At 55.4% G+C, this 24883-nt stretch overlaps 1 protein-coding gene across 6 annotated transcripts; it reads right to left on the bottom strand.

Annotated features, from left to right (window-relative positions):
* Positions 1–876: 876 nt before the first annotated feature.
* On the bottom strand, positions 877–19333 carry EHD2 (EH domain containing 2). Of its 6 annotated transcripts, none has more exons than XR_014806518.1 (6): positions 19211–19333; positions 16835–17305; positions 15955–16052; positions 11305–11717; positions 4788–5958; positions 877–2806 (listed from the first exon to the last, which is right to left on the bottom strand). XR_014806518.1 is itself a non-coding variant. In XM_013998550.3 (6 exons), the coding sequence occupies exons 2-6, from the start codon at positions 17236–17238 to the stop codon at positions 2080–2082; spliced, it is 1632 nt and encodes a 543-aa protein (XP_013854004.1). In that variant the 5' UTR covers positions 17239–17338; positions 19211–19333; the 3' UTR covers positions 877–2079. The 6 variants fall into 6 exon arrangements, 3 of the variants coding, with proteins under 3 accessions (XP_013854004.1, XP_003356007.1, XP_084817732.1); XM_013998550.3 differs by having other exon boundaries at positions 877–2631; positions 5794–5958; positions 16835–17338; XM_003355959.5 differs by having other exon boundaries at positions 877–2631; positions 5794–5958.
* Between the last annotated feature and the right edge of the window lie 5550 nt (positions 19334–24883).

Below are 24883 nucleotides of genomic sequence, written 5' to 3'. Positions count from 1 at the left end.
CGTGGCATCTCATTGTTAGCTATTGTTACTGCCTCACTCCCTGAGATTTCATCTTACAATCAATTTTTGCTGTTTACAAATAAGGAAGGAAGCTCAGGGGCCCTGGCAACCATCCATAGGGATCGAGAGCCTCCTAAAGGCCGTTCTCCACTCGAGAAGGAAAAAGGTACAGAGCGGGAAGGCGCCACGCAGCGCAACTCCGCATCGGGAAGGTGATAGGCCCGGATTGTGGCCCTTGGAGACCTGATCACCTACCACCTGGGACCGGGATTGCAGTCGCCACCAGCCAGCCTTGCTGCAGGGTGTCCGCCAGGGGGCGCCGGGAGCTGCGCCACCGCGCGAGCGTGGGCGGGAAGGGCGCGAGGCCAGCGTGTCCCGGGGCGCCGTGGGTGTGGCCCTGGGTGTGAGTCGGCGGACCGCGAGCGGGGTCCGCTGCAGAGCGGAGGCCAGAGCCCCCGGGCGTGAGCGAGCGCACACTTGGCGGTCCTGTTGGGCAGCGTCCCCTCCTCCCCTCCGAGTGCCCGTTGGTCCCCAGTGTTACGTGTCAAGAGCTGTGTACCTAGGTTGGGTGGACGAGGGCGGGGGCGCGCGCGCGCGGGCGCCCCAGGGCTTGGTTCCCAGGCCCCCGCGGCAGGAGGTAGAAGGGAGGGATGTCCCGGAGGGAGGGCCCCAGAGAAACTTTTCTTTGGAAAATATGTCGGTCTGGCCCCCAGCCCGGGCCTGAGTCATCAGGCTCCCGCCGCATTGAGTCATGGCCTCCACCCCGGAGAGCCTGGAGGGGAGCCCCCCTGAGGTCCTGCCCTGGGCTCTCCTTCCCAGGGGGTTGCAGGGAGAGCGATCCCGCCCCCCAGCCCATCCCAAGACAGCCCGACTCCCTCAGGGAAAGAAGCCTTGGCTTTATTTGCACTGTGGGAACCGTTCCTATTATGCTCACAGGCCCTTCCCAGGCATGAGGTGAGGGGTGATGGGAGCGGGAATCCCAGCCAGCACCCTGGAGGGGCATGGGCCCCATCTATGTTGCTCTTCTCCATCTTTTCCGTGGGGTCCCCCACCAAGGTCAAGCACTAATATGTGGTGAAGGCAGGAAAATGCGTGTGTAGGGGGGTGAGGGTGCCCTGTAGGGGAGGGGGGGCTGTAGCACCAAGAGCCCCTCCCCCCACGACGTCCCTGAAAAGGAGTCTAAAAATAACGTCCTGGGGCCTTAGTTTCTGGCAGGGACTCCACTTAAATATGGCCTGATGGTGGCTCGGGAGGCTGTCTAAAATTCGCAGTCTAAAATTCGGACCACCAGCTGTGGGGAGCCTGAGGGGTCGGGGGAGCAGGCTGGGCTTTCAATCCAGGGCAGGTGAGCAGAGACAGAAGTCGGGGGGGGGGGGGGCAGGGAGGAGCAGGAAGGGTGGGAGGACCGGGCTTTCCCCTTATTAAAGAAAGGGGTGCGACCTGAACTGGGGCAAGGGGCTAAGAGGGGTGCAGCTGAGGAAGTAGGAGGTTGCGTCTCCCCTCTGAGCCCCCAGTGGTCCCGAGGCCAGGATGGAGTGGAGGGTCCTTGCCTGGCAGGGCAAGAAGGAGCCAGGGGTGGGAGGTGGGGGGAGGCCTGTCTCTTAGTCATTTCAACCAAGTGGCCGCTCACTTGTGGGGAGAGGGGATCAGAATCAGGGATCAGACTGGTTAGGGCTGGTGTGTGTGTGTGTCTTTGAGTGACTCTGCAGGCGCTCTCTCCTGAGAAAGCGGGCTCCACGAGGGCTCTCTGCTGTAATCCCCAGTGTAGGAAGGAGCCCTGAACATATGAACAGAGTAGATGCTCAATAAATATTTGAATGAATGATGCATGGACGGATGCCTGCGTGTGTGTGTGCGTGTGTGTTCGTGTCCGAGTGTGCCAGGTGTATGTGAGCACAGAGGTGTGAAGGGTGGGCAGAGAAACCTAGCCCCTCCCATGGTGCCCCCTGTCTGGCGGCGGAGGGCAGAGGGACGCCCCTCCTTACAGCTGGGGGAGTGGGCAGGCGGGGTGCGCGTGCGCCAGGGTGGGGAGCCACAGCAGGGCGAGTGGGAGGGAGGGCTGGCAGGCAGGCGGCCGGCTCACTCGGCCGAGCCCTTGTGGCGCCGCTTGGAGGGCGGCACCAGGCGGCGGGGCAGGTTGGTGGGCAGCCCGTGGCCCTCGAGCTTGGCCTCGATGAGGTGGCTGGCCAGCGCGAACTCCTCGTCGTCCAGCATGCCGTCTCGGTCGACGTCGCTCAGCTTCCAGATGCGGCCCAGCACAGAGTTGGGCAGCTTGGTGCCCACCATCCAGGTCTTGGCCTTGGTGCCACTCAGCTTGCCATCAGCCGGCGCCAGGTTATAAAAGATCTCGTCGTATTTGGACTTGTCCTTGGTCACCACCCACTCGGCCTCGTCATCCGAGCCCTCCTCGCCGTCCTCCAGGGCCTCATCGGGCCCCCGCTCCACGAAGGGGCCCATGTGGGTGCCCTCGAAGGCACCCCCCTGCACGCCCACCTCCGTGCTCTCCAGCTCCTCCTGCCGGAGCAGGGGCATGAGCTTGGCGATGTCGTGTGTCAGCATCTCATCCAGCGCCTCCAGCAGTTTCGGCTTTAGCGAGTGGAACTTGGTGAAGTCGTGAGCCATCAGCAGCTCCTGGGGGCAGGGAGACACGGAGAGGTCAGGGGGCACCGTCCCTTGGCCCCCCAGCCCCGCACTGGCTCCAGGACCCCGGGCAGCTCTTGATCAAGAGGTGCAGGTGCTCCTGCCTTGGCGCAGTGGGATGGGCGGCATCTTGGGAGCCCCTGGGAAGCAGGTTCAATCCCCTGCCCTGGCACAGTGGGTTAAGGATCCGGCATTGCTGCATCTGAGGGTTAGGTTGAAATTTTGGCTCAGATCCCATCCCTGGCCTGGGAATTCCATATGCAACGAGGCAACGAAAGAGGGAGAAAGAGAGAGGGGGGAGGAAGGAAGGGAGGGAGGGAGGGAAAAGAAAGAGAGAAAGAAAAGAGGTGCAGAGGCATTTGAACACCCTGTCCGCTTGGGTCCCCACTGCTCAGAAGAGACTTGGCAAAGGGTCCCACAGGCGCCCCCTCCCGCCGGTGCCTGGGCTGTCCCCCAGAACACTGCACAGCGTGGCGGTCAGGGGCCTCCGGTGACTCAGAGTAGCAGGCGTCCACCAGCTGTTTGAGAGGATTTCAACATTTTGACATCAGCCATGACTTTGCCAGAGCACACCCATTGGCCTGCAGCCCTGCCCACCCTCTTCAGCACCCCAGCTGCCCAGCCGGCACCCCCAGCTTTGTGTAAGTTAAGAAAATGCAATTCCTGCCGCTCTGCCAGCTCTGGTACCCCGCCGCATGCAAGGGCTAAGCAGCTTGCTCCATATTTGGAGGTTAGCTTTGGGATGGACAGATCATTAGCGGATTCTGGAACTGCGCCTTACCCCCCCCCCCCCGCAAGAAGTCATCTGGTGCTAGAGTCGCTGCGGGGCTGGGTTTGTGGTCACGCTGCTTCTCACACATGCAGCTGTTAAGTCAGTCGCACTGGGCAGCGTGGCAGCAAAGATGGTCTGTATGGCAGCACCGCCTTAATTTCCAGAGCTGAGGCCCCCTAATCATGATCATAAAGAGGCGGGAGTGTGATAGACAAGAGTGGGGAGGACTCCAAAGCTAGGCTGCCCAGCTTCCACTCCAGCTCTGCCACTCAGGAGCTGTGTGTCCTCAGGCAAGTGACTTCACCTCTCTGGTTTCCCTGTCAGTTTCCAGATTTGTAAAACAGGTTGATAACTAACACTCTCTTCCTTGGGAGGCAGGAAGGGCTAAATGAATCCATCTGGATCAAGTGCTTAATGCGGAGTCATATTCACAGCTGCTATTTTTCTAGCCCAGCAGTTCTCAACCAGGGGTGATGGTGTCCCCCAGGGGACAGTGGGCAATATCTGGAGACGTTTTGATTGTCGTGACTTGGCAGTGCTACTGGCATCTAGTGCGTTGAGGCCAAGGGTGCTGTGAAACATCCTCCAGTGCACAGGACAGCCCCCTACAGTGAAGGATCATCTGGCCCCAAAGGGTGGGAGTGCTGAGCTTGAGAAATCAAACTCTGAGCCAGACACTGTTCTAAGGAAGTGGCCAACACTCGCTGATCCAGCATCTAGGGAGATTCTCACAGGATGCCCATTTTCCAGCTGAAGAAACCGAGGATCGGAAAAGGTTGACTTGCCTAGGTCCACGGAGCTAGTCAGTGGCCAAGGGGAAATTCACTGTAATTCCTCTGTCTTGGACTAGAAACATCGTGGGTGCAGAGGTCACAGGCTTTGGGTGTCAGCCTAATAGCCTCCAAACAGACTCAGCCTGGGCCAGGGGGCTAGTCCTCACCTCCATGCCTGAGCCTGGACCTCTGTCCCCACGTCCATTTGGTCACTGCTGCCCTGCCCACCTCCAGCAGCTCTTCGTTTACCCCAGGCTGTCACCCACAGACCCAGTGCTTTCCTGAACACTATTTAGTCCTAAGCCTGTACATGAGAGGAGCTTCCAGTGCCCCCCAACCCCCCGAATTCATCTTCCCTTGCTCCACAGTACTAGAGTCCCTGAATGTTACCTGGGCACCTGGCTGCCTAGAGACTACAACTCCCAGCTTCCCTTGCGGCAGCTTTGGTCACATGACTAAGTTACAGCCAATTGGCTGTCAGCACAAGTTGCACAGGCAACTCTAGAATTGCCCAGTTCAATACAGGAGCCACATGTGGACATGCACTTAAAGATTAAAACAAAATTTCAGGAGTTCCCGGTGGCCTGGCAGGTTAAGGATACGGTGTTGTCACCGCTGTGGCTCAGGTCACTGCTCTATCATGATTTCAATCCCTGGCCCAGGAACTTCTGTATGATGCAGGAGCTGCCAAATTAAAAAAAATAAACAAATAAATAAAAATAAAATTTCGGGTTTTTTAGGAGGGGGGCAATCCCCGGGGCAGCCCCAGTTGGGGCCTGTGCTGAAGCTGCGGCATCTGTGTTGGGGATTGAACCTGTGTCCTGGTGCTGCAGAGATACTACCAATCCCATTGCACCACAGTGGGAATGCCTAAAATTTCAATTTTAGTGTGGTTGGTGGCTATCACATTGGACAGCTCAGCAGAGAACATTTCCACCATCACAGAAAGAACTCCTGGGAGTTCCTGCTGTGGGGCAGTGGCAATGAATCCAACTAGGATCCATGAGGACTTGGGTTCGATCCCTGGCCTTGCTCAGTGGGTTCAGGATCTGGCATTGCCATGAGCTGTGGTGTAGGTCTCAGGCTCAGATCTGGTGTTGCTGTGGCCTGGGAACCTCCATATGCCTTGGATGTGACCCTAAAAAGCAAAAACAAAAAAACAAAGACTACTGAACAGCACTACTCTAGAAAGTCTTCTTAGGGAGACTACCATTAGCTTCCTCCCTCCTTCCCTGGTTCTTGCTGACTGGAATGCAGACACAATGGCTGGAGTTTCCACAGCCATCTAGTTCCATGAGGGGTTCTGGAGACTTGAGGCCGGGCATGTAGGAGAATTAAGACAGAAGGGTACTGGGTCCCTGGCTCTGTAGAGCAGCAAACCTGCTCATCCTTCAAGACTTTTATGAAGGAGACAAACTTCTAATTAAGCCACAGTTACTTTGGGTTTGCTCTTCACTCCCTCATCCTGACTCACAAAGCTACACTCCTGCGGAACCATTTGCAGGAAGTGCTTTTTGGGACCTACCACCTGGTTTTCGAGGCCACATCCCAGAGCCTGGAGCCTAGAGAAGCCAACCCCTTCTGCCTCCCTCTGGGGCAGCCTCCCACCTGCATCTTCTGGCAGTCCGGGAAGTCACCGGGAGAGATGTGATGCTCCAGCTGAATCTTGGCAAAGATAACAGGCAGCTTGAGGATCAGCTGCTTCTTCTTGTTCTCCTTCCCAAACACGGAGGGCATCTCCTTCTTCAGGTAGCTGATGATATACGCGTGAACCTGCGGGGGAGGGGGGGAGAGTTCTGAGCTTGCCTCACGGTCACCTGGGGTTGGGGTGGGGCTCCTCCAAATACCGGTTGCCCAGAGTTTCTGATTCACTTGGTCCAGGGGCCTGAGCACGCGCATCTCTGACAAAGCCAGGGGAGCTGCTGCAGCCAAGGGTAGAGGGCTCCTCCCATTTTCTAGGTAATCTCAGCCCCTCCCGGGGCTTTAACCCCCCTCCACACCTCCGTCCACTGCCAAGTGTACATACCAGCCCTGGCCTCTCCCTGAAGCTCAAGACTCAGCCGACTCAAGCTTCGTCTACATTCCTGGATAGCCCTTGGAATGTGGGCTCAGCCCTCAGAGCATGTGTCACTCTCAAACCGTCCCTCTCCCTATCCCGTGGAGCCCAGAAATGTGGAAACCCTTCCTGATCTGGTTCTCACTCCCCCCCCAGCCACATCCAACTCATCAGCCCCTTCTAACTCCTCCGACTCTCCTCTGCTTCCATTTCTCACCACCTTACGTTCCACCACCGCCCATGCCAGCGGTCACCATCTCCTGCCTGGGGGGCGAGGACGACACACCAGTCACCTCACTAGACTCCTGGCTTCCCCTCTTGCCCCTCCAGTCCCTGGCTGTGCAACAGCCGCTGGGGTGTTTTTTTTTTTTTTTCTTTCTTCCTTCCTTCCTTCCTTTCTCTCTTTCTTTCTCTCTTTCTTTCTCTCTTTCTTTCTCTCTTTCTTTCTTTCTTTCTTTCTTTCTTTCTTTCTTTCTTTCTTTCTTTCTTTCTTTCTTTCTTTCTTTCTTTCTTTCTTTCTTTCTTATTTTTTTGGCTGTGCCCACAACATACATAAGTTCCTGGGCCAAGGATCGAACCCAGGCCACAGCAGAGACCCAAGCTGCTGAAGTGAGAACTGCCAGATCCTTAACCTGTTGTGCCACAAGGGAACTTCTGGAGGGTTTTTTGTTTGTTTTGGGGTAGGTTTTGTTTGTTTTGTATTTTTAAGGAGCAAGTGCCAGACCTCGAGACACTGCTCTTAAGTCTTCTTATCCAAGTTCAAAATTCCTACCGCAGCTGATAGTTGCTACCGCAGAGGTCCCGTGACCCTTTCAGGGACCTCACAGTGAAAACTGTTTTCCTGAGAATACTAAGGTGCCCTGTGTCTTTTTCACTCTCCTTCCCTCCCGAGTGGATGGTGGAGTTTTTAAAGGCTAAATTAATACATGGAATTGCAGCTGACTGAATGCAAGAACAGATGTGCAAATCCAGACATTGCCTCTGAAGCCAGACATTAAAGAGCTTTGCAAACATGTGAAACAGGGCACTGTCCTCCTTAAGGTTTTTTGGGGGGGGTGGTTGGAAAATTTTCGTAAAACATCTGTTCCTTAGGTTAACATGTAATAGGGTTTTTAAAATTGCTGTTTTAAGTGATTGTATATTAATTATTATCAATATCTGTTAATGAGTATATGTTGACATCAATATCTAATTGATAACATTTATAGTAAATTGTTAATTATATAATGACTGTTGGTTAATTACTACTGTGGTAAATAAATATTCAATATATTCCCAGTTCTAACTTCTCATATGGTTAACATAAAAAGATTTAATCCAGGTGCACACAAATTATCTGAGATCTTCAGAATTTTTAAGAGCGTAAGGAGGTCCTGAGACCAGTTTGAGAAGCACTTGTCTACATGAAGCTTCTGCCGCTTCATCCAACATTATCTCCCCCATCTGTTCCAACTTCATCACCTGCCTTCCTTTTTTTTAATCCTCATGCCAATCTCTTTCAACCTCAGGGCCTTTGCATATGCTACTCTCTGCCTGGAACTCTGCCCGGTCTCCCAAATACTGGCTCCCTCACTTACTTTTGATGGCACTTCCTCACAGAGGCCATGCCAGGGGCAGCAATTGCCCCAAGCACTGCCATCCAATTCCTTTCTATCTTTGTTGTTCCATTCGCAGCACTTATCACGGCTCATCATTATTTTATTTATCTGTTACTTTACTCTTCCGTTTCCTTCCCTCAGAGTGTGAGCTCCAGGAGGGCTGGAACCTTGTCTGTTCCCTCTGTTCACAGTGTGCAGAGAAAATACTCAAGAAATATTTGTGGAATAAGCCGATGAACCTGAGAAGCTTTGAGCCACAATCTCCAAAGTTATCAAAAAGCAAACAAGGAGAGAAGAAAAATGAGCACGTCCTATTTTTTTTTTCCATGGAAAGCTCAGTAATTAATGGATATGCTTAAATAAAAATTGAATGTATCTGGAAAAGGACACAAGAAACTATTCATGAGGGTTCCCTGTAGGGAAGAGGACCTGACACGGGAAGGAGAGAGCACAGCTGACAGCATGAATGCTTCCCCTTGAGATGGTCTTAAATGTTCGATTAAAAACACTTCTTAAAAAGTGCTTTTAATGAGTCATAGGTTTAGAATGCTAAGTGTTTGGTGGCACCTGGCAGGCTCTGAATCCTCATCTCCTCCTATCTCCACCACCCTGCCTCCTCCAGCATCCCTGGGCTCCTTGTCCAAGCATGTCCTGGCCTCAGGACCTTGGCACTTGCTGTTCTCTCTGCCTGGTCTGGTCTCCTCCAGATCTCCACTCGGCTCTGCTCCTTCCCCTCCTTCAGGTCTCTGCTCAAACATCACCTCCTCCAAGACACCCTCCCTGATGTCCCTAATCTCTAAAATAGTCCCTCGCCAGTGTCTCCTCTGCTTCATTTTTCTTCATAATCCTTATCACACGCAATAAAATGTTAGAGGTTAATTTGTTTAATATTTCTCTTCCCCATTAAAAAACACTTCTACAAGAAACTTCATCTGGCTTGTTCCCTACTGTATACCGTGGCCTAGAACAGTGCAGGAGCACACTGGAGGCACTCAATAACTGTTGAATGAATGGTATGGAGCCGCTTCAGAGAGCGCGGTATGAAGGTTCAGGCCTCTTTAGAAGCAGAACCTCCCAGGAGCTTGGCCTCAGGCATCACAGCTCAGTGAAATCTCCCCTTCTAGCAGCAGCTGTCACTTCAAAGAGCAGAGCCCGAGGACCCATCCACACCCTATGTGGTTACATACGGGGAAACTGAGGCACGGGGGCGGTGTGGTGGGGGAGACGCAGGGTAGTTACCAGGGGTAACCCAGGCTTTGCGCGGCTGGGGAGGGAAACGGTGTAGGCAGTCGGTTGGTGGCTGCATCAAGCGTGTCAGAAGGGGATATGTGCGGGTGACACGGGGCAGGGAAAAGGCAGCGAGCCTTGCTCACAGTGGACCCTGCGTCCTGAGCGGCCCTGGGGAGCCAGAGACGGATCAGCAGGCCGAAGGGAAAGGAGCCGTCTGCAGATCTGAGGGGCCAATCAGAGCAGGGGTGTGGCCAGGCCGGTGGGTGGGGCCTGCGAGAGCGGGCCAATGGGGGCAGGGAGCGGGGCCGAAGGGTGGCTCCTCGGGGACCCAGAAGAAGGGAGGCGGAGGGCGCTAATGGCTTTTCCAGAGAGGAAGCAGGGGAAGGTGCCAGGAAGAGATAAGGTGGGTGGGCGGGCTGGGCCGGGGCTCGGGTCCCGGACTCCGGGGTTTGTCTGGGTTTCCGGAGCCGCCTCCTGCTTGGTGGGGGCACCAGGTGTCCGGCCCCACCCCACCCCTCGGTCCCACGGACCCTGAGCTGGAGAGTTCCCGCTGCTGTCTGCTTCCTAGAGGGGGCTGGGGGGCTGGAGTCCACGGGGGAAAAGGGTGAACCAGGGGGAGACTGCGGGGCGGGAGGGGAGAGGGGAAGGAGGGCTGAGAGGGAGGGATGGAGAGAGACAGGAGAGGGAAAAGAGAATGAATGAGGGAAGGGAGACGGCAAAACGAAATAACAGAAAAACAGGAGTTCCGTCGTGGCGCAGCGGGAAACGAAGATGACTAGCATCCATGAGGACACAGGTTCGATCCCTGGCCTGGCTCAATGGGTTAAGGATCCAGCGTTGCCATGAGCTGTGGTGTGGGTCGCAGACACGGCTCTGATCCCACGTTGCTGTGACTGTGGTGTAGGCCAAAGGCTACAGCTCCCATTGGGCCCCTAGCCTGGGAACCTCCATATGCCATGGGTGCGGCCCTAAAAAGACAAAAAAAGAAAAAGAAAAAAGGGAAAGAGAGAGAGGGAAACTGAGAAAGAGGTAGAAATGAGGAGATATACATAGAGAGAGAGAGTCTCAGACAATCCTGGGCAGAGGAGGAGAGAAAGGTGGATTCTGGAGGCTTCAGGAACAGACCACGCTGGGCCCCTCCCTCCCACCCCTCCCTCCCACGGAGGATTCCTGGGGTGGGGGTGGGGGCTCTGACTCACCCCCTCTCTGCTGCTCCTTAAACCAACACCTCAAGCTCCTCCACCCCCCACGACCTTCCCAGCGTCCCGCCTGCCCAGCTTCCTGCCCCACCTCCACCCTGGCGGGCAGCCGCCCCTGCGAATGTTCCTCTGGGCCTCCCAAATGCCTCTTAAACCAGTGCTCTCCTCCCCTTCCCCGAGGCCGGGTCCTGATCCAGGCTCCTCCTGTTCCCTGTGCCCTTGATCCCACCCCTCTCCTGCTCTGAATCCTTCATGGCTCCCCAGTGCCCTCAGGACAAAGCACAAGTTCCAGGCCACAGCCCTGGGTGATCTGACTCTCTACCTCCTCCCCAGGTTCAGATTCAGTTCCTCCCACAGTCTACACTGGCTTCAACACGCACATTTTTCCTCTTCCTCGAACTGGCCAGGTTTCTCATCTCCAGTCCCTGCACATGCTGGACCCTCTTTTTAGAATCCCTTCCCCTCCTCATCCTCCTTATCCTCCAGTTTGCAGCTCAGATGCCCTCTCCTCCAGGAAGCCCTTTCGGATTTCCCCTGGGCTCCACAGGCTCAGCCCTGACCATGCTGGAGGGCCAGTGTCTGGGGATGGAGCCGGCTTCTCCTCTGGATTGCCTTCATCACTGCCATGTCCTCAGCACCACCCAGCACAACAGGGTCAAGCACAGCAGAACTGTCTTTGTTTCCTTTTTACGGCCACACCTGTGGCATATGGAAGTGGCTAGGGGTCAAATGGGAGCTGCAACGGCCAGCCTACACCACAGCCACAGCAAGGCAAGATCCGAGCCCAATCTGCAACCTACGCCCCAGCTTGCAGGCAGTGCCGGGACCTTAACCCACTGAGCGAGACCAGGGATGGAACCCATGTCAGGATCTGCTGAGCCACAGTGGGAACTCCCAGGAGAACTTTCCTGGATTAGAGAACTAACTTCTCAGAGCTGAGGTCAAGGACCAGCAGCCACGGTTCAGAGGAAGGGCAAGAACCACCTCTGCCTCCCCGTCCCCATCCCCGCTCAGCCCGCCCCGCATCTCGGCTCACCCGCACCAGCCGGGCTCTCTTCACCAGATCATTGAGCTTGCGCAGCGCGGCGTGGCGCGGCAGGCCCTGGATGTCTCGGAAGAGGTCTTGCTCCTCCAGCTCGAAGAGGCGCCGGTTGTCGGGCACCAGGAGTGGTTGGGACCAGAAGGAACCGATGTAGACGCGCAGCACCTCAGGCGTGCCCACCACCTTGCCCAGCGCCCACATGAGCGCCCCGTAGACGCGCATCAGCTGCTGCGTCTCCACCATGTCAGCCTTGTTGAGCACCACGCGGATCTTGTCCTCGTGGCCACGCAGGGCGCCGATGGCCTCGGAGAACTCGTCCGAGATCTCCAGCTTGTGGGCATCGAAGAGCAGGATGATGAGGTCCACGCGCTCGGCGAACCAGCGCAGCACGGCCGGGAAGTCGTAGCCTGGGGGCGGGGGGCGGGGGGCACAGGGGCGTCAGGAGCACAGGTCAGCCCCGGAGTCCTTTGGATTCATGTTGGACCGCAGGGATGTGCAGGTTGTTAACCATCGCAATTTCGGTCTATGGGAAACAGCCGAGGCCCCAAGAGAACCCCACAGTTCTGGTCCCTAGGCCCCCCAAATTTCCCCCATCACTCTGGCATCCGTTGCTGGGGACAATCACCCCCCCCATCTTTCCATGCATTCATTAGGCAGATATTAGCCGTGTGCACTGGTTTGGTTATTAAAACACTAAAGTGCTTCCTAATAGATTTCTTGGGTTTCTGTGGACACCTCCCCACCATGCCTCCATCACCCCAGGACCTGTCAGATGGCCCCATCATGCAGCAGCTGAAGATTTTTTTTTTTTTTACGGCAGCACCTGCAGCATATGGAGGTTCCCAGGCCAGGGGTCAAATTGGAGCTGTAGCCAATGGCCTACACCACAGCTACAGCAACGTGGGATCTTTAACCCACTGAGCGAAGCCAGGGATTAAACCTGTGTCCTCATGGATGCTAATCAGATTCATTTCTGCCAAGCCACGATGGGAACTCCTTTAATTTTTTTTTTTTTTTCAGCTGAAGTTTTTTTTTTTCTTTTTTCTTTTTTTTTCAGCTAAAGATTTCACGTGGGCCCTGGTTATGCTCTGGCCATTGCAGAGGCTAAATATTTTTTGGCCACGCCCACAGCATGAGGAAGTTCCTGGGCCTGGGATCGAACTGATGCTACAGCAGTGACCTGAGCCACAGCTGCAACAGATCCTTAACCTGCTGAGCCAAAAGGGAACAATATTTACTGCATTTATAGTATTTACTGCGAGTCTTCAGTGTGCCAGGCCCTGTCGTGGGCACTGGGGATCCCAAAGAGAACAGAGTTGACCTCGTGGAGCGCTATCCTAACTCCTTTTGGGGGGCTGGGCCTGCTGTGGCTCCAGTCGCTGCTGTGGCACGGGTTTGATCTCTGTTCCAGGCACTTTCGCATGCCACCAGCCCAGCCAAAAAAAAGGAGCTTAAACAGTGCCTGGCACTGAACTATACTCTTAAAACAAGTGAGCTTTGGGCATGTAAATTATGCCACAATAAATTGTTTTTTGGAAAAAAAAAAAAAAAAACCTTTATGGAGCAGCAGAAATGAATCTGACTAGTATTCATGAAGGTGCAGGTTCGATCCCTGGCCTCACTCAGTGGGTCGGGGATCTGGAATTGCTGTGAGCTGTGGGGTAGGTCGCAGATGCAGCTTGGATCCTGCGTTGCTGTGGCTTCCATATGCCACAGGTGTGGCCCTAAAGAGCAGTAAAATAAAATAAAAATAAAATAAAATAAATAGTGCTAGGTTCATGGTAAACACTCAACAAATATCACCCACGATGCCTGCAAGACACCGTGGGAGAGTCATCTGGAAGTCATCCTCAGAGCCACCTGCTCTGTGCTGGGGACACAGTGTGGCTTAGGCAGCACTGTTCTGTCCTTACTGGGTTCACAGTCCAGAGTGGGCAGGTTGGGATGCGAAAACCCAGGGAGCTGCAGGAACCCGGCAGGGAGGTGGTGGTGGGGGCACCTGACCAAGCCTGGGGGGTCAGGGAGGGCTTCTAGGAGGAGGCAGCACAGAGTGGCGACCTGGTGGATGAGGAGTTAACTGGCAGAACAGGCAGAAACAGCTGATCCACTCTAAGTCACCCCATGACCCCCCCAATTCAACTCATGGAATCTTCAAAATGACCCCAGGAGAAGGGCCCTCTTACGACCCCCATTTTCCAAAGGGGAAACTGAGGAACAGAGCAGTTAAGGGATTTACTCCTGACACACAAGGTAGGAGGCAGCAGAGCAGCTGCCGCCTGGGCTTCCACGTGGCCCGTCCTGCCAAGGAGCAAGCAGGCTCCTGCAGCCACTGGGGACTGGGTGGGACAGGTTGGGGTGGGTGACACTGTTTTGGGGGGAGGAAAGGGTGGATCACCAGAGGGATGGCAGCTGGGGCCCCTCCTCCCTCCCCAAGATCTATGCAGACACACACACACACACACACCAGCCTGGATTCGGAAAGTGTGTCTCACTGGGAGGGAAGGGGAGAGGGAGGTTGATTCGCCCCCGAGGAGGGCGGACACACCCCATGACAGCCCCGCAGAAGCACCCACTGTGTACACACATGGCTCTAAGTGCTTCATGCATTTTGATAGTTTCTTTTTTTTTTTTTTTTCCTTGTACAGCCACACCAGCAGCAGCATATAGAGGTTCCCAGGCTAGGGGTCGAAGAGGAGCTGCAGCTGCCAGTCTACACCACAGCCACAGCAATGCCAGAGCCGAGCTGAATCTGTGGCCTACACCACAGCTCATGGCAATGCCGGATCCTCAACCCATGGAGTGAGGCCAGGGATCAAACCGTTGTCTTCACAGATTCTAGTCAGGTTCTTAACCCGCTGAGCCACAATGGGAACTCCCATTTTGACATTTAAATGTAACCCTCAGGGCAACCTAGGAGGCGGATAGCTACCACGTTGCCCATTTTACAGATGAGAAAATGGAGGCACGGAGAGGCTAGGTGGCTTGGCTGCGGCCCCACAGTTTAGAAGTAGCAGAGCCCAGATCTGAACCCCGCCAGAGGGGCCCAGTCTGCTACAGTCACACACAGGTGCTTCATGGCTGTTCCACACAGAGGCCACACACTCCCCCAGCGCTCCCACCACAGACACCACTTACACACTCGGCACACCATCGGGGCACAAGCAGAGCCACACACTATAAGATGCAGCCTCCTAAACACACTCTCACTCATCTGTGGTAGCCTGGGACCTACAACTGATATCCGCAAAGATGTGAGACCCACACAAAGTAACAGACAGCAGCAGGCACACACACCACCCTGCAGAGACCGCTCACATGCACAGTTACACTAAAGTTACGCTTCTGTACCCACACACACTTGTACACACAAGGGCACAACTATATAGAGTTACAGTCACACACAATCCAACGAAATCTCCCAGTCCTATACAGAACCACGGGGCCACACAGTCACACAGGCACAGCCCTGACACACACACAAACACACCACCTCAGATCACACCTGCAGTGACACACTTTGCCAAACACACTAAATGATCCACACAGTTACACAAAAATCCCCTTGCACGGTACACTCACACGTGTTTCACAACTGCCTACGAAGACACAGTGTCACAGTCACACACAATCCCACAAAGCCCCCGGAGATGCAGCCACAAACACAGGCACAGGCTCCCAGACACACACACACACACACACACACACACACACACACACACGAATCCTCATAGACAGACAGGCGGACAGACTCTCTTCCTCCCCCCTCGCTGCCAGGGAAGGATACTCCCGCCTCTACTCTCCCCTTCCTTGGGTCCCCACCCGGCACCCCCGCCCGGGCTTGGAGGCCCCCCAGGCGGGTACCCGGGAACTCCCCGCCCACTGCCCCCTGCAGCGCGCGGGCGGCCGCCCCCTCCTGGGCTCCGGCAGCTCGGCGGCCATCCTCCTCCTGGGCCGCCGCCAGGGACCCAGCCGGGGACGCTGGAACCCTCCGCGCCCCGCCCCGAGGCCAGCCTCCAGGCCTCCTTGCCTCGCTGCCCAGTCCCCTCTGCCCCACACGGCCGCCTCCTCTGCCCCAGTTGCTGGCCACTGGGACCGGGCGGGGAGCGGCACAGAAATGCTGGGGAGGGGGCGCCCCGATGCGGAGCGGGCCGGGCTCTCAGAGGCCCCCTGGCATCCACCCCCCCTCGCCGCTCCCCCTGCTCGGCTGTTTATAAATTCCAGGCCCGGCCTTGGCCCCCGCCCAGACCTCCCTCCCAGGCCCTGCTCAGCCCCATCTGTGGCCCAGACGCGGAGCCAGGCGCTCACGCGGGCCCAGCACCCTGGCTCTGCCTCCTGGCCGGTCTCCCGGGTCTCCTCACAGCTGCCTGGCCCTGCCACTCGCCCTGGGGCTCTCCCCCTCTCCAGCCTCCAGACCCGCCCAGACCTGCAGCTGCAGCCCGTACACTCGCGCTCACCCGCACGCCTCCCCCGCCCTCGACGTGGGCCCTGCACCAGCTGCCTTTGGCCACCCGGGCGGCTCGCTCGGCCTGGCCGGTTGAGCCAGGCCCAAGGCCTAGCAGAGACCCTGGGCCCCTCCTCCCTCGGACCCAGCAGTCCCCCCACTCAGCCCCCTCCTCTCTCGCAGCCAGGGACCCCGCCCCTCACCTCGGCTCACTCGCTGTTTGGCCCCCGACAGGATGCCTGGAGTATCGATGATACTGATGCTCTCCAGGACCTGGTTGGGGAGCTGGGCGCACATGAACCTGGGCGGGAGGGAAGGTCAGAGGTCAATGTAGGGAAGGGCAGGAGGAGGGGACACATAAAAAGAGAAACTAAGTTACTACCGCCACTCGGGTTGGGCAAAAAAAACCCAAAAACCAAGACTACAGAGAAAAACCAGGCGGTGAAGGGCAGAGTCTTGACAGAGAAAAGTAAAATCAGGACAGAGCAAAACAGCTGTAAGAAAGCCCAGGAGTCCCGTTGTGGCTCAGCGGTAATGAACCCCCCGACTAGTATCCATGAGGTCATGGGTTCGATCCCTGGCCTTTCTCAGTGGGTTAAGGACCTGGTGTTGCTGTGAGCTGTCGTGTAGGTTGCAGACGCAGCTCAGATCCCAAGTGGCTGTGGCTGGCAGCGGCAGCTCCAATTAGACTCCTAGCCTGGGAACTTCCATAAGCTGCACCTGCGACCCTAAAAGGACAAAAAAAAAAAAAAAAAAAAAAAAAAAGCCCAGAGCTGATGTTTATTGCGCACTGACTTTGTGAGTATTAATTCATTTAGTCCTCACACCAACACTACAGAATAACGACTATGGCTGTCCCCATTTTCTGAATGAGGATAAGAGAGGAACAGAGAGGTTAAGTCATTTGCCCAAGGCCGCCCAGCCAGACTGGAGGTGAGCCCAGGCTCCCCTGGCTTAACTGCTCCCCTGGAGAAGGCAGGAAGAGGGAGGACCCAGTGGAGAGAAGGGAATGGAGGCTGAAAAGGAGAGAAATACAGGCAGAGATGGGACGAGACGGCGCATTTTTGGCTCCAGGCTGCACACCTGTTGAGGAAGGTGTTCCCAAAGGGGTTGAGTTTTCGGAAGGGCTTGTCCGGGTCCACGACGAGGGCGTTGCCAGGCACCGTGCCCTCGGTCTCACCATGCATGACGGCCACGAAGCAGTCGGTAGTGGGCTCGGGCCCCACGCGGGAGCCGGGCACCTCCTGCTCCAGCAGGTACTGGATGAAACTGGTCTTGCCTGTGCTGTACTGTCCGGCCACCAGCACCATGGGTTTGCCGTCGAAGTCAGCATCCTCCAGGGCGGGCGAATGGAAGGCCCCGAAGCGGTAGTGCTCCTCGAGGGGCAGCAGCTTCTCGCGGTACAGCTCCTTGAGGGCCGAGGTCACCGTGCGGATGGCCTCGGGCTGCTGGCCCCGCGCCCCACCCCGCTTCAGCCAGCTGAACATGGTGGCTGTGCACCGGCCCACTCGGCTCCCTGAAGAAGATGCACCCGAGCAGGGGGAGGAGAGCTACCTGCGGGAGGAGAGGGTGTCGATGGTGGGCGGCCTGGAGGAGGAGGTGAAGAAGGAACATGGAGCCGGGAGGCAGAATGGACGGCGAAGGATGGCGAAGGGGGAGGGGGAGGGGCTTCTGAGAGCATCCGCAGAGGACAGGACAGAGGAGCTGGTGGCTGAAGGAGGGAGGTGATTATTCCAGCTGGAGGAAGAGAGCGAGAGCAGCAGGGGAATGGCTGAGGCAGGACTGGTGGTGGGAGACCGAGAGATGAACGCAGGGAAGGATGCAGAGGCTAACCGGGAGGAAGGTATTCCTTCCTCTTTCCCTTCCTCCGCCTCCGTACTTCCCATGATTTCACACGCTTTGACTGAACTTTCTCCACATGTCAGGAGCTATGGATCCAAAAAGAGACCAGAGAGCAGCTCCCGCACACCCAGAGCCTCCAGTGAGGAAAGACCCTGGGCACCGAGCGGTCAGTGATGCCTGGGCACTGCTGAGCAGTGGACGTGTAGGCACCAGAGCAGGACGTGAGGACCGAACAGCCGGATCGGGAAGGCTCTGGCTGGGCTGGCTTTTGAGCTGCTTCCTAGAGAGTGGGCATGACAAGAGCATTTAGGGAGAGAAGATGGTGTGTGTCATGGCCTGGAGCTGTGACATGCCTGGACAGGGTCGCTGGACACAGGGGCTCAAGGATCAGGGGTGAGAAACGAGACTGAACGATTGCCCCTGTCCCAGGGGGGCATAGGCATTCACAAGAAGAATAACATTTATGACCACTGCATGCCAGACCCAGCTCTAACTCATGTAATCTCCACACCAACTTTGTAAGGTAGGGCTATTATTCTCCCCACTTTTCGGACAAGGAGACAGAGGTTCAGGAAGACAGCAATAACTTGCCAAGATCATTGTGCTAGAAAGTGCTCAAGCCAGGACTCCAGGCAACCTGACCACAGAGACTGCAGTCTAAGGGGTGAGGGAGGGAGAAGTATCAACCCGGCAGCAACGAGCACCACCAGCACCCAGACCGTGTTCTCAGCATTCCCTCACTGGCCTTTCATCCTCTGTAGGATCTGTAGTGATGTCCCCTCTTTCATTCCAGGTATCACTCATTTGGGTCTTTGCTCCCTTTCTTTTTTTCCCTCTCGATCAGTCAAAGTAGATGCTTACAATTTTACTGATCTTTTCACAGAACCAACTTTCCATCAGATTGGTGTCTCTAAATGCCATTTTCCACAAAAAGAAACTGAGGATTCTTGGAGAAATGGCTGATTCCTGGGCTGAGGCGGGGATAGGACGAGCCTGCATCAGAGAGTGGGGAGGTGCTCAAACATGGACGGGGCATGTTACAGGGACACAGACCTGGGTTGGCAGGACTGCCACTGGCCAAAGTTGGGACAATTTGAATGTTAAAAATAACTGCAACCCAAATATGTTAAAATCTATAAAATCATAATGCTCCTAAAAAAAAAAAAAAAAGGAAAAGAATTTGGGAAGGTGAGGCAGGGAGGTAAAGGAGAGGCTGGAGTCAGGATCTGGGATGTTGGGGGGGGTGTCCTGCGGAGGGATCTAGGGGACATCTTGGGAAGGCCGCCTTGGGGTGGCTGGACCGGGATGGGCGAGGGCAGGAGAGGGACCAAACAGGACACCGATGGATGAGGAGGATCCCCAAGGAGGGGCTCTCCTCCGGCCAGAGGACGGGGCAGTGGGAAACATTGGAAGGAAGGAGGCGAGTGAGGGGACGTTGTTATGGCCTGGAAGGGGCTGGGAGGAGCGGGCCCGATAGGGGTCGGGAGGAACCCAGGAACCCAGGAGACCGTTACACACGCACTGGGGTGGGGACTGAGGGTCCCTGGCGAGTAGGGCAGGCTCGGGGACTCCGCGACGCAGGCTGGGAGGGGACAGCTGCGATCCGGGGCTACTCACCGGTGGGGAGCGCAGGCGGCTGCACCCGGCGACCGAGCTGGGCGGGAAGGTGGGGGGGGGTCCCGCGGGGATCCGAGGCGCCCGCGGAGCGGCCTGTGCTCGAAGTCCCGTCCGGAGCCGTCTGAGCCGGGTGGGGCCCAGAACCGGGAGGAGGGACGGGAGGGGCCGGGGTGCGGGCGGGACGAGGCGCCCCCCCCTCCCCAAACCCGGCGCTCGGCCTCTGGCGCCCCCTGGTGGGGAGTGGCAGGGCGCCTTGGCGAGATGGGTGAGCGCGCGGGCTTCCCGTCCCGGGTTCAAATTCCATCTCTCCCTCTTAACAAGGGAATAGTAATAATTTATTAGTATAAGTAATACTAGAAATTTTAAAACATATGCGAGCTCATGAAACCCCTCTGCTCACAAGCCTCCCGGGCTTTTCTTCACGAACCTAGATGCCAAAGTCCTCACTGTGGTCCGCCAGGCTCTGCCCTCCCCCGCCCCATCTGCCAACTCCCTCTGCCCTCACCTCCCTCTCTCCCCGTGGCTCACTCCCTCCAGCCACACTGGCCTCCTCGCTGTTCCTCAAATACACCAACCACCCTCCAACCTCAGGGCCTTTGCTCATGCTGTTCCTCCACCTGGAACACGTCTCCCCACCGCCCCCACCTCCCCAGAGACCCGCCTCTCCTTCAGGTCTCTACCCAAACGTCACCTCCTCGGAGAAGCCCTCCCTCATCTTCCTGTTTAATGCAGCACCAACCGTCTGTATCCATCATGGGGGCTTTATTTTTCCCCAGCGTCTTTATCAGCCGTCTACATATTTTCCATTTTCCCGCTTCAGCGAGGGTCTCCCTCGTGAGAACCTGAGCCCCCGTGAGAACCTGAGCCCGGTGAGAACCGGGACTTCAGACCGGGTGGTTCCCTGCTGTGTCTTCCTCTGGCTCTGCATATGTTTGTTGAATTAATCCCTGACCATTTACCAAGCGCTTCCTATGTGCAGGCACCGCTCTAAGCTCTTTGCATGTATTGGCACATCGAGTTCTTGGAATACCCCTGAGAAGAAGGTCTTAATTGTTCCCATTTCACAGATGAGACAACTGAGCTCTGGGGAAGTGAATTCCGAAAACCCAGAGAGATTTGCTCAGGGCCTAGCCACACGCCTGGCTCATAGCAAGTGCTTAAGCATCAGCTCTAATAATCCAGATCTGGGTTAACCCCTGGGAAGCGACTTTGCCCCTGCAAACCTGTTTCCCCACCTGTCAAATGGGTCTTGGTTCTTGCTTCACAGGATCGCTTCCCTTGAGTCTTTACTCAAAAGGCACCTCCAGCACCCTACCCTGCTCTTCGAAGCCCCCTCCCCATTCCTAATTCCTACTTCGTTTACCCTCCTAGCACTTATCACCAAGGGCCACAGTATGTATGTGACCTTTTTTTTTTTGGCTGCACGCATGACATGCAAAAGTTCCCAGGCCAGGGATCAAACCCATGCCACAGCAGTGGCAACACTGGCTCCTTAACCTGCTACACCGCCACAGAACGCCTCCTGCGGTTCTATTCTAAAAGCTTGACATGGAGTTCCCGTCGTGGCGCAGTGGTTAATGAATCCGACTAGGTACCATGAGGTTGCGGGTTCGATCCCTGGCCTCGCTCCGTGGGTTAAAGATCTGACATTGCCATGAGCTGTGGTATAGATCGCAGATGCGGCTCAGATCCCATGTTACTGTGGCTCTGGTGTAAGCTGGTGGCTACAGCTCCGATTCGACCCCTAGCCTGGGAACATCTATATGCCACAGGTGTGGCCCTAGAAAAAGGCAAAAAGACAAAAAAATAAATAAATGAAAGATTGACATGGATGGTCTCCCTCCCTCCCCCCAGGAGGCGAGGACTTATTATTATTGTTGATTAACCCCACTTCTCAGATGGAAAAGTCAAGGGACAGGGAAGCAATTTCTCTCTGGCCCGAGGCGCACAAGAAGGAGGATTTGTGCCCAGGTTGCCCGCGGGCAGAGCCTCGCTTTCACTCCTGCCCCTGGGGCTTCTCAGCCAGCTGTTTCCTTGTGGGTCCGTGAACTGGGAAGGGGAGAAAATGACATCTGGATTTTTCACTGAAACTCAGGGCTTCCATCCACCGTGAATGTGAGCCAAAAAGCACAATAGCATCCGCAGGACGTGTGTCACTGTCACCAAGAGGAATTGCCAATGTTCTCACACTGCGGTTGTTTTGGAATTTCCAGTGATTGTTTACTCACCACTGATTAGACCCACAGCCAGTCCTCTCTAATTGTGTGATACAACAGCCCTTATTACCGTGTCACAGACTTGTGGATTTTCCCTTTTTTTTTTTTCTTGGTCTTTTTAGGGCCACACCCATGGCATATGGAGGTTCCCAGGCTAGGGGTCCAATTGGAGCTCCAGCTGCCAGCCTACACCACAGCCACAGCAATTCCGGATTCAAGCCACGTCTGCGACCTACACCACAGCTCACGGCAACGCCAGGTCCTTAACCCACTGAGTGAGGCCAGGGATTGAACCTGCATCCTCATGGATACTAGTCAGATTCGTTTCTGCTGAGCCATGACAGGAACTCCCAGAATTTCAGTTCGGGGTGAAGAACGGAGTTTGGAGGATTGACAGTAGCGCAACAGAAACGTATAAATGCTGGTGAACTATATATTCAGAAATGATTAAAATGGTAAATTTTATGGTATGGATAATTTTTTCCACAATTAAAAAAAAAAAAAGCAGCAACATGGATGGACCTAGAAATTACCATGCGAAGTAAAGTCAGTCTGACAATGAGACACCAACATCAAATGCTTTCACTGACATGTGGAATCTGAAAAAATGAACTTCTTTGCAGAACAGATACTGACTCACAGACTTTGAAAAACTTACGGTTTTCAAAGGAGACAGGTTGGGGGGTGGGAAGATGCACTGAGAGTTTGGGATGGAAATGCGATAAAATTGGGTTGTGATGATCGTTGTACAACTATACACGTAAGAAAATTCACTGAGTAAAAAAAGAAAATAAAACAAAAACAAAGGAAGACATAAGGGTTTAAATGTAAAGGAACAAAATAAGACAAATGAAAATCTGGAGTTCTGTCGTGGCGCAGTGGTTAACGAATCCGACTAGGAACCCTGGGGTTGAGGGTTCGATCCCTGGCCTTGCTCAGTGGGTTAAGGATCCGGCGTTGCCCTGAGCTGTGGTGTAGGTTGCAGACGTGGCTCGGATGCCGCGTTGCTGTGGCTGTGGTGTAGGCCGGCAGCTACAGCTCCGATTGGGCCCCTAGCCTGGAAATCTCCATATGCAGTGGGAGCGGTCCTAGAAAAGGCAAGAAAGACCAAAGAAAAAGTAAGTAAAAAATGTTAGAATGCTAAAAAAAAAGATGGAGGAGGCAGCCCATGAGCCTTTGGACACTGTCAGTCTTGGGTTCCAATCCTGCTCAAATGCCCAGGAAGCTGCTTCTAGCACCTGGGAACAAGTATCTAAGAAGTTTGGCCCCAAGGACTAACCGTGGGGGCTGAGATCAGTTTTGGTCTCCTGCACACGGCGGGGCGGGGCTCTGGGTCCCCCAGTGCCAAGGGGCCAAGGCCTCGCTGTTGCACCCCCAGCCCCCAGAAGCTCTGTGTGCAGAGGTCCTGGGCTCGCATCCAGACCGCCTGGCTTGCAGCCCACCTGCCACTTACTGCATCCCTTGGAGCCTCAGCTTCCTCACCTGCAAGATGGGGCTATCAACTCCCACACCGGGGCTTCTATGAGCACCAAATAAGATGCCCCGGGTGAAGGGCTCGGAGCATTGCCCAGGGTAAGTGTTCTGGAAACGTCAGTCGTCATGGACCTCTGCGCAGGCTGCATCACCGGAGCTGGTGGAAGTCACTGGCAAACTTTGGGCGGCCCCGGGAGGTCTTCCAGGATCTCCTTCGGTGCTTTATTTTCGGTGATACGGTGGAAATAGGTCTATAGCTAGGAAGGGGGGCTACCCCTCGCCCGGGGATCCCGTATATATGCGTCTCATTCCCCAAACTCCCAGGGGCCTGCAGAGAAATAGGGTGGTTCACCTGGGTCCAGCCTTCCTCACGCTCCCCTGACTACAGCAGCTGCCTCCTCGCCCTGTCTGTTCCCCGCACGGCCGCCAGAGGGCGTCTGGGAAGCCAAAATCAGCTCTCCCAGTTCCCCGCTCAGAACCCTCCTTTGGCTCCAGCCTCCCTTAGAGTAAGAGCAAAGTCATCATCTTGGAGATGAGGATCCTACAGGGTAGGCCCCCTTTGTGGCCTCTGACCTCACCTCTTGTCTGCACCCCCTCTTCCCCCAGGTTCCAGCAGCAGGGCCTCCTGGCAGTTTAACACTCCATGCATGCTCCGGCCTCAGGGCCTTAGCACTGGCTGTGCTCTCTGCCTTGGGTGCTCTACTTCCAGATCTCCCCACAGTCCCCTCCCTTATTTCATGCGTATCTTGGCTCATATGTCACCTCCTCAAAGAAGTCTCCCCTTCCCTGAGGAAGATCCCGAGGGCCTTTGTGTGTAGTTGGGCAGGTTTGAATGAAGGGGGGCTGGACTCCAGGTCACGTACTGCTGGCCAAGCTCCAGGAAAAAGGGGTGCTTTTCTAGTTCACACAAAGGGGTTCTGAGGACCAGAAGCTGCTCTGTCCACTCCACGCTCTGCTCTGTGCTATGGATCGAGTTGCATGTCCCCCAGAGACATTCCAGTGTCCTGACCCCTGGAGAATCACCTGTGGTCTTTTTTTTTTTTTTTTTTTTTGACTTTTTAGGGCTGTACCCACGGCATATGGAAGTTCCCAGGCTAGGGGTCGAATCGGAGCTGCCTCTGCTGGCCTACACCACAGCCACAGCAGCACAGGATCTGAGCTGGCAACACCAGATCTTTAACCCACTGAGCGAGGCCAGAGGTCGAACCCGTATCCTCATGGATACTAGTTGTATTTGTTCCCCCTGAGCCACAGTGGGAACTCCCCCTGTGATCTTTTTTTTTTGTTTTGTTTTGTTTTTTGTTTTTTTTTTAGGGCCCTACCCACAGCATATGAAGGTTCCCAGGCTAGGAATCAAATTCGAGCCGTAGCTGCCGGCCTACACCAGAGTCACAGCAATGAGGGATCCAAGCCACATCTGGGACCTACACCACAGCTCAAGGCAACGCTGGATCCTTAACCCCCTGAGCGAGGCCAGGGAGCAAACCCACATCCTCATGGATACTGATGGGTTTCGCTACCACTGAACCATGGCAGGAACTCCCACCTGTGATCTTAACTGGAAATAGGGTCTTTGCAGCTGTAATCAAGCCATGATGAGCTCATCCTGGAGCAGGGGAGGCTCTAATCCAACAGACACAACAGAGGGACCGTGGCTCTGCGGAGACGGAGGCAGAGGGTGGAGTGATGCAGCCACAAGCCAAGGAACAAATACCTGGACCTGGAAGGCCTGGTGGAGGTAAGAAAGGGTCCTGCCTAGAGTTTCCAGGGGATGGGGGCCCCCGAGCACACTTTGACCTGGGACTTCCGGCCTCTGGAGCTGTGAGCCGATACGTTTCTGTTCTTTTAAGCCACCCACCGCATTGCTGGTACTTTGTTAGGCAGCCGCCAGAAACTAACACAGTTTGCTTGGTTTTCCTCACATCTGATCTCTGACACTGTACACCTCCAGTCAGTTCTCTCTATCTGTGGGTGCTCTATTGAA

Source organism: Sus scrofa, chromosome 6 (genome assembly GCF_054392235.1).
Source record: "Sus scrofa isolate SSC_HxYL_T2T_F1_AM1 chromosome 6, Sscrofa_HxYL_maternal_Yorkshire_Landrace_v2.0, whole genome shotgun sequence".
Lineage (NCBI taxonomy): Eukaryota > Metazoa > Chordata > Mammalia > Artiodactyla > Suidae > Sus > Sus scrofa.
This window is presented reverse-complemented; position numbering and strand designations above follow the sequence as displayed.

Coding starts and splice junctions, on each gene's coding strand:
- EHD2 (XM_013998550.3), bottom strand. CDS start 17,238: ATGTTCAGCTGGCTGAAGCGGGGTGGGGCGCGGGGCCAGCAGCCCGAG. Junction 16,053..16,834: donor GGGAACACCTTCCTCAACAG/GTGTGCAGCCTG, acceptor CCTCCCGCCCAG/GTTCATGTGCGCCCAGCTCC. Junction 5,959..11,304: donor AGAGAGCCCGGCTGGTGCGG/GTGAGCCGAGAT, acceptor CCTCCCCCGCAG/GTTCACGCGTATATCATCAG.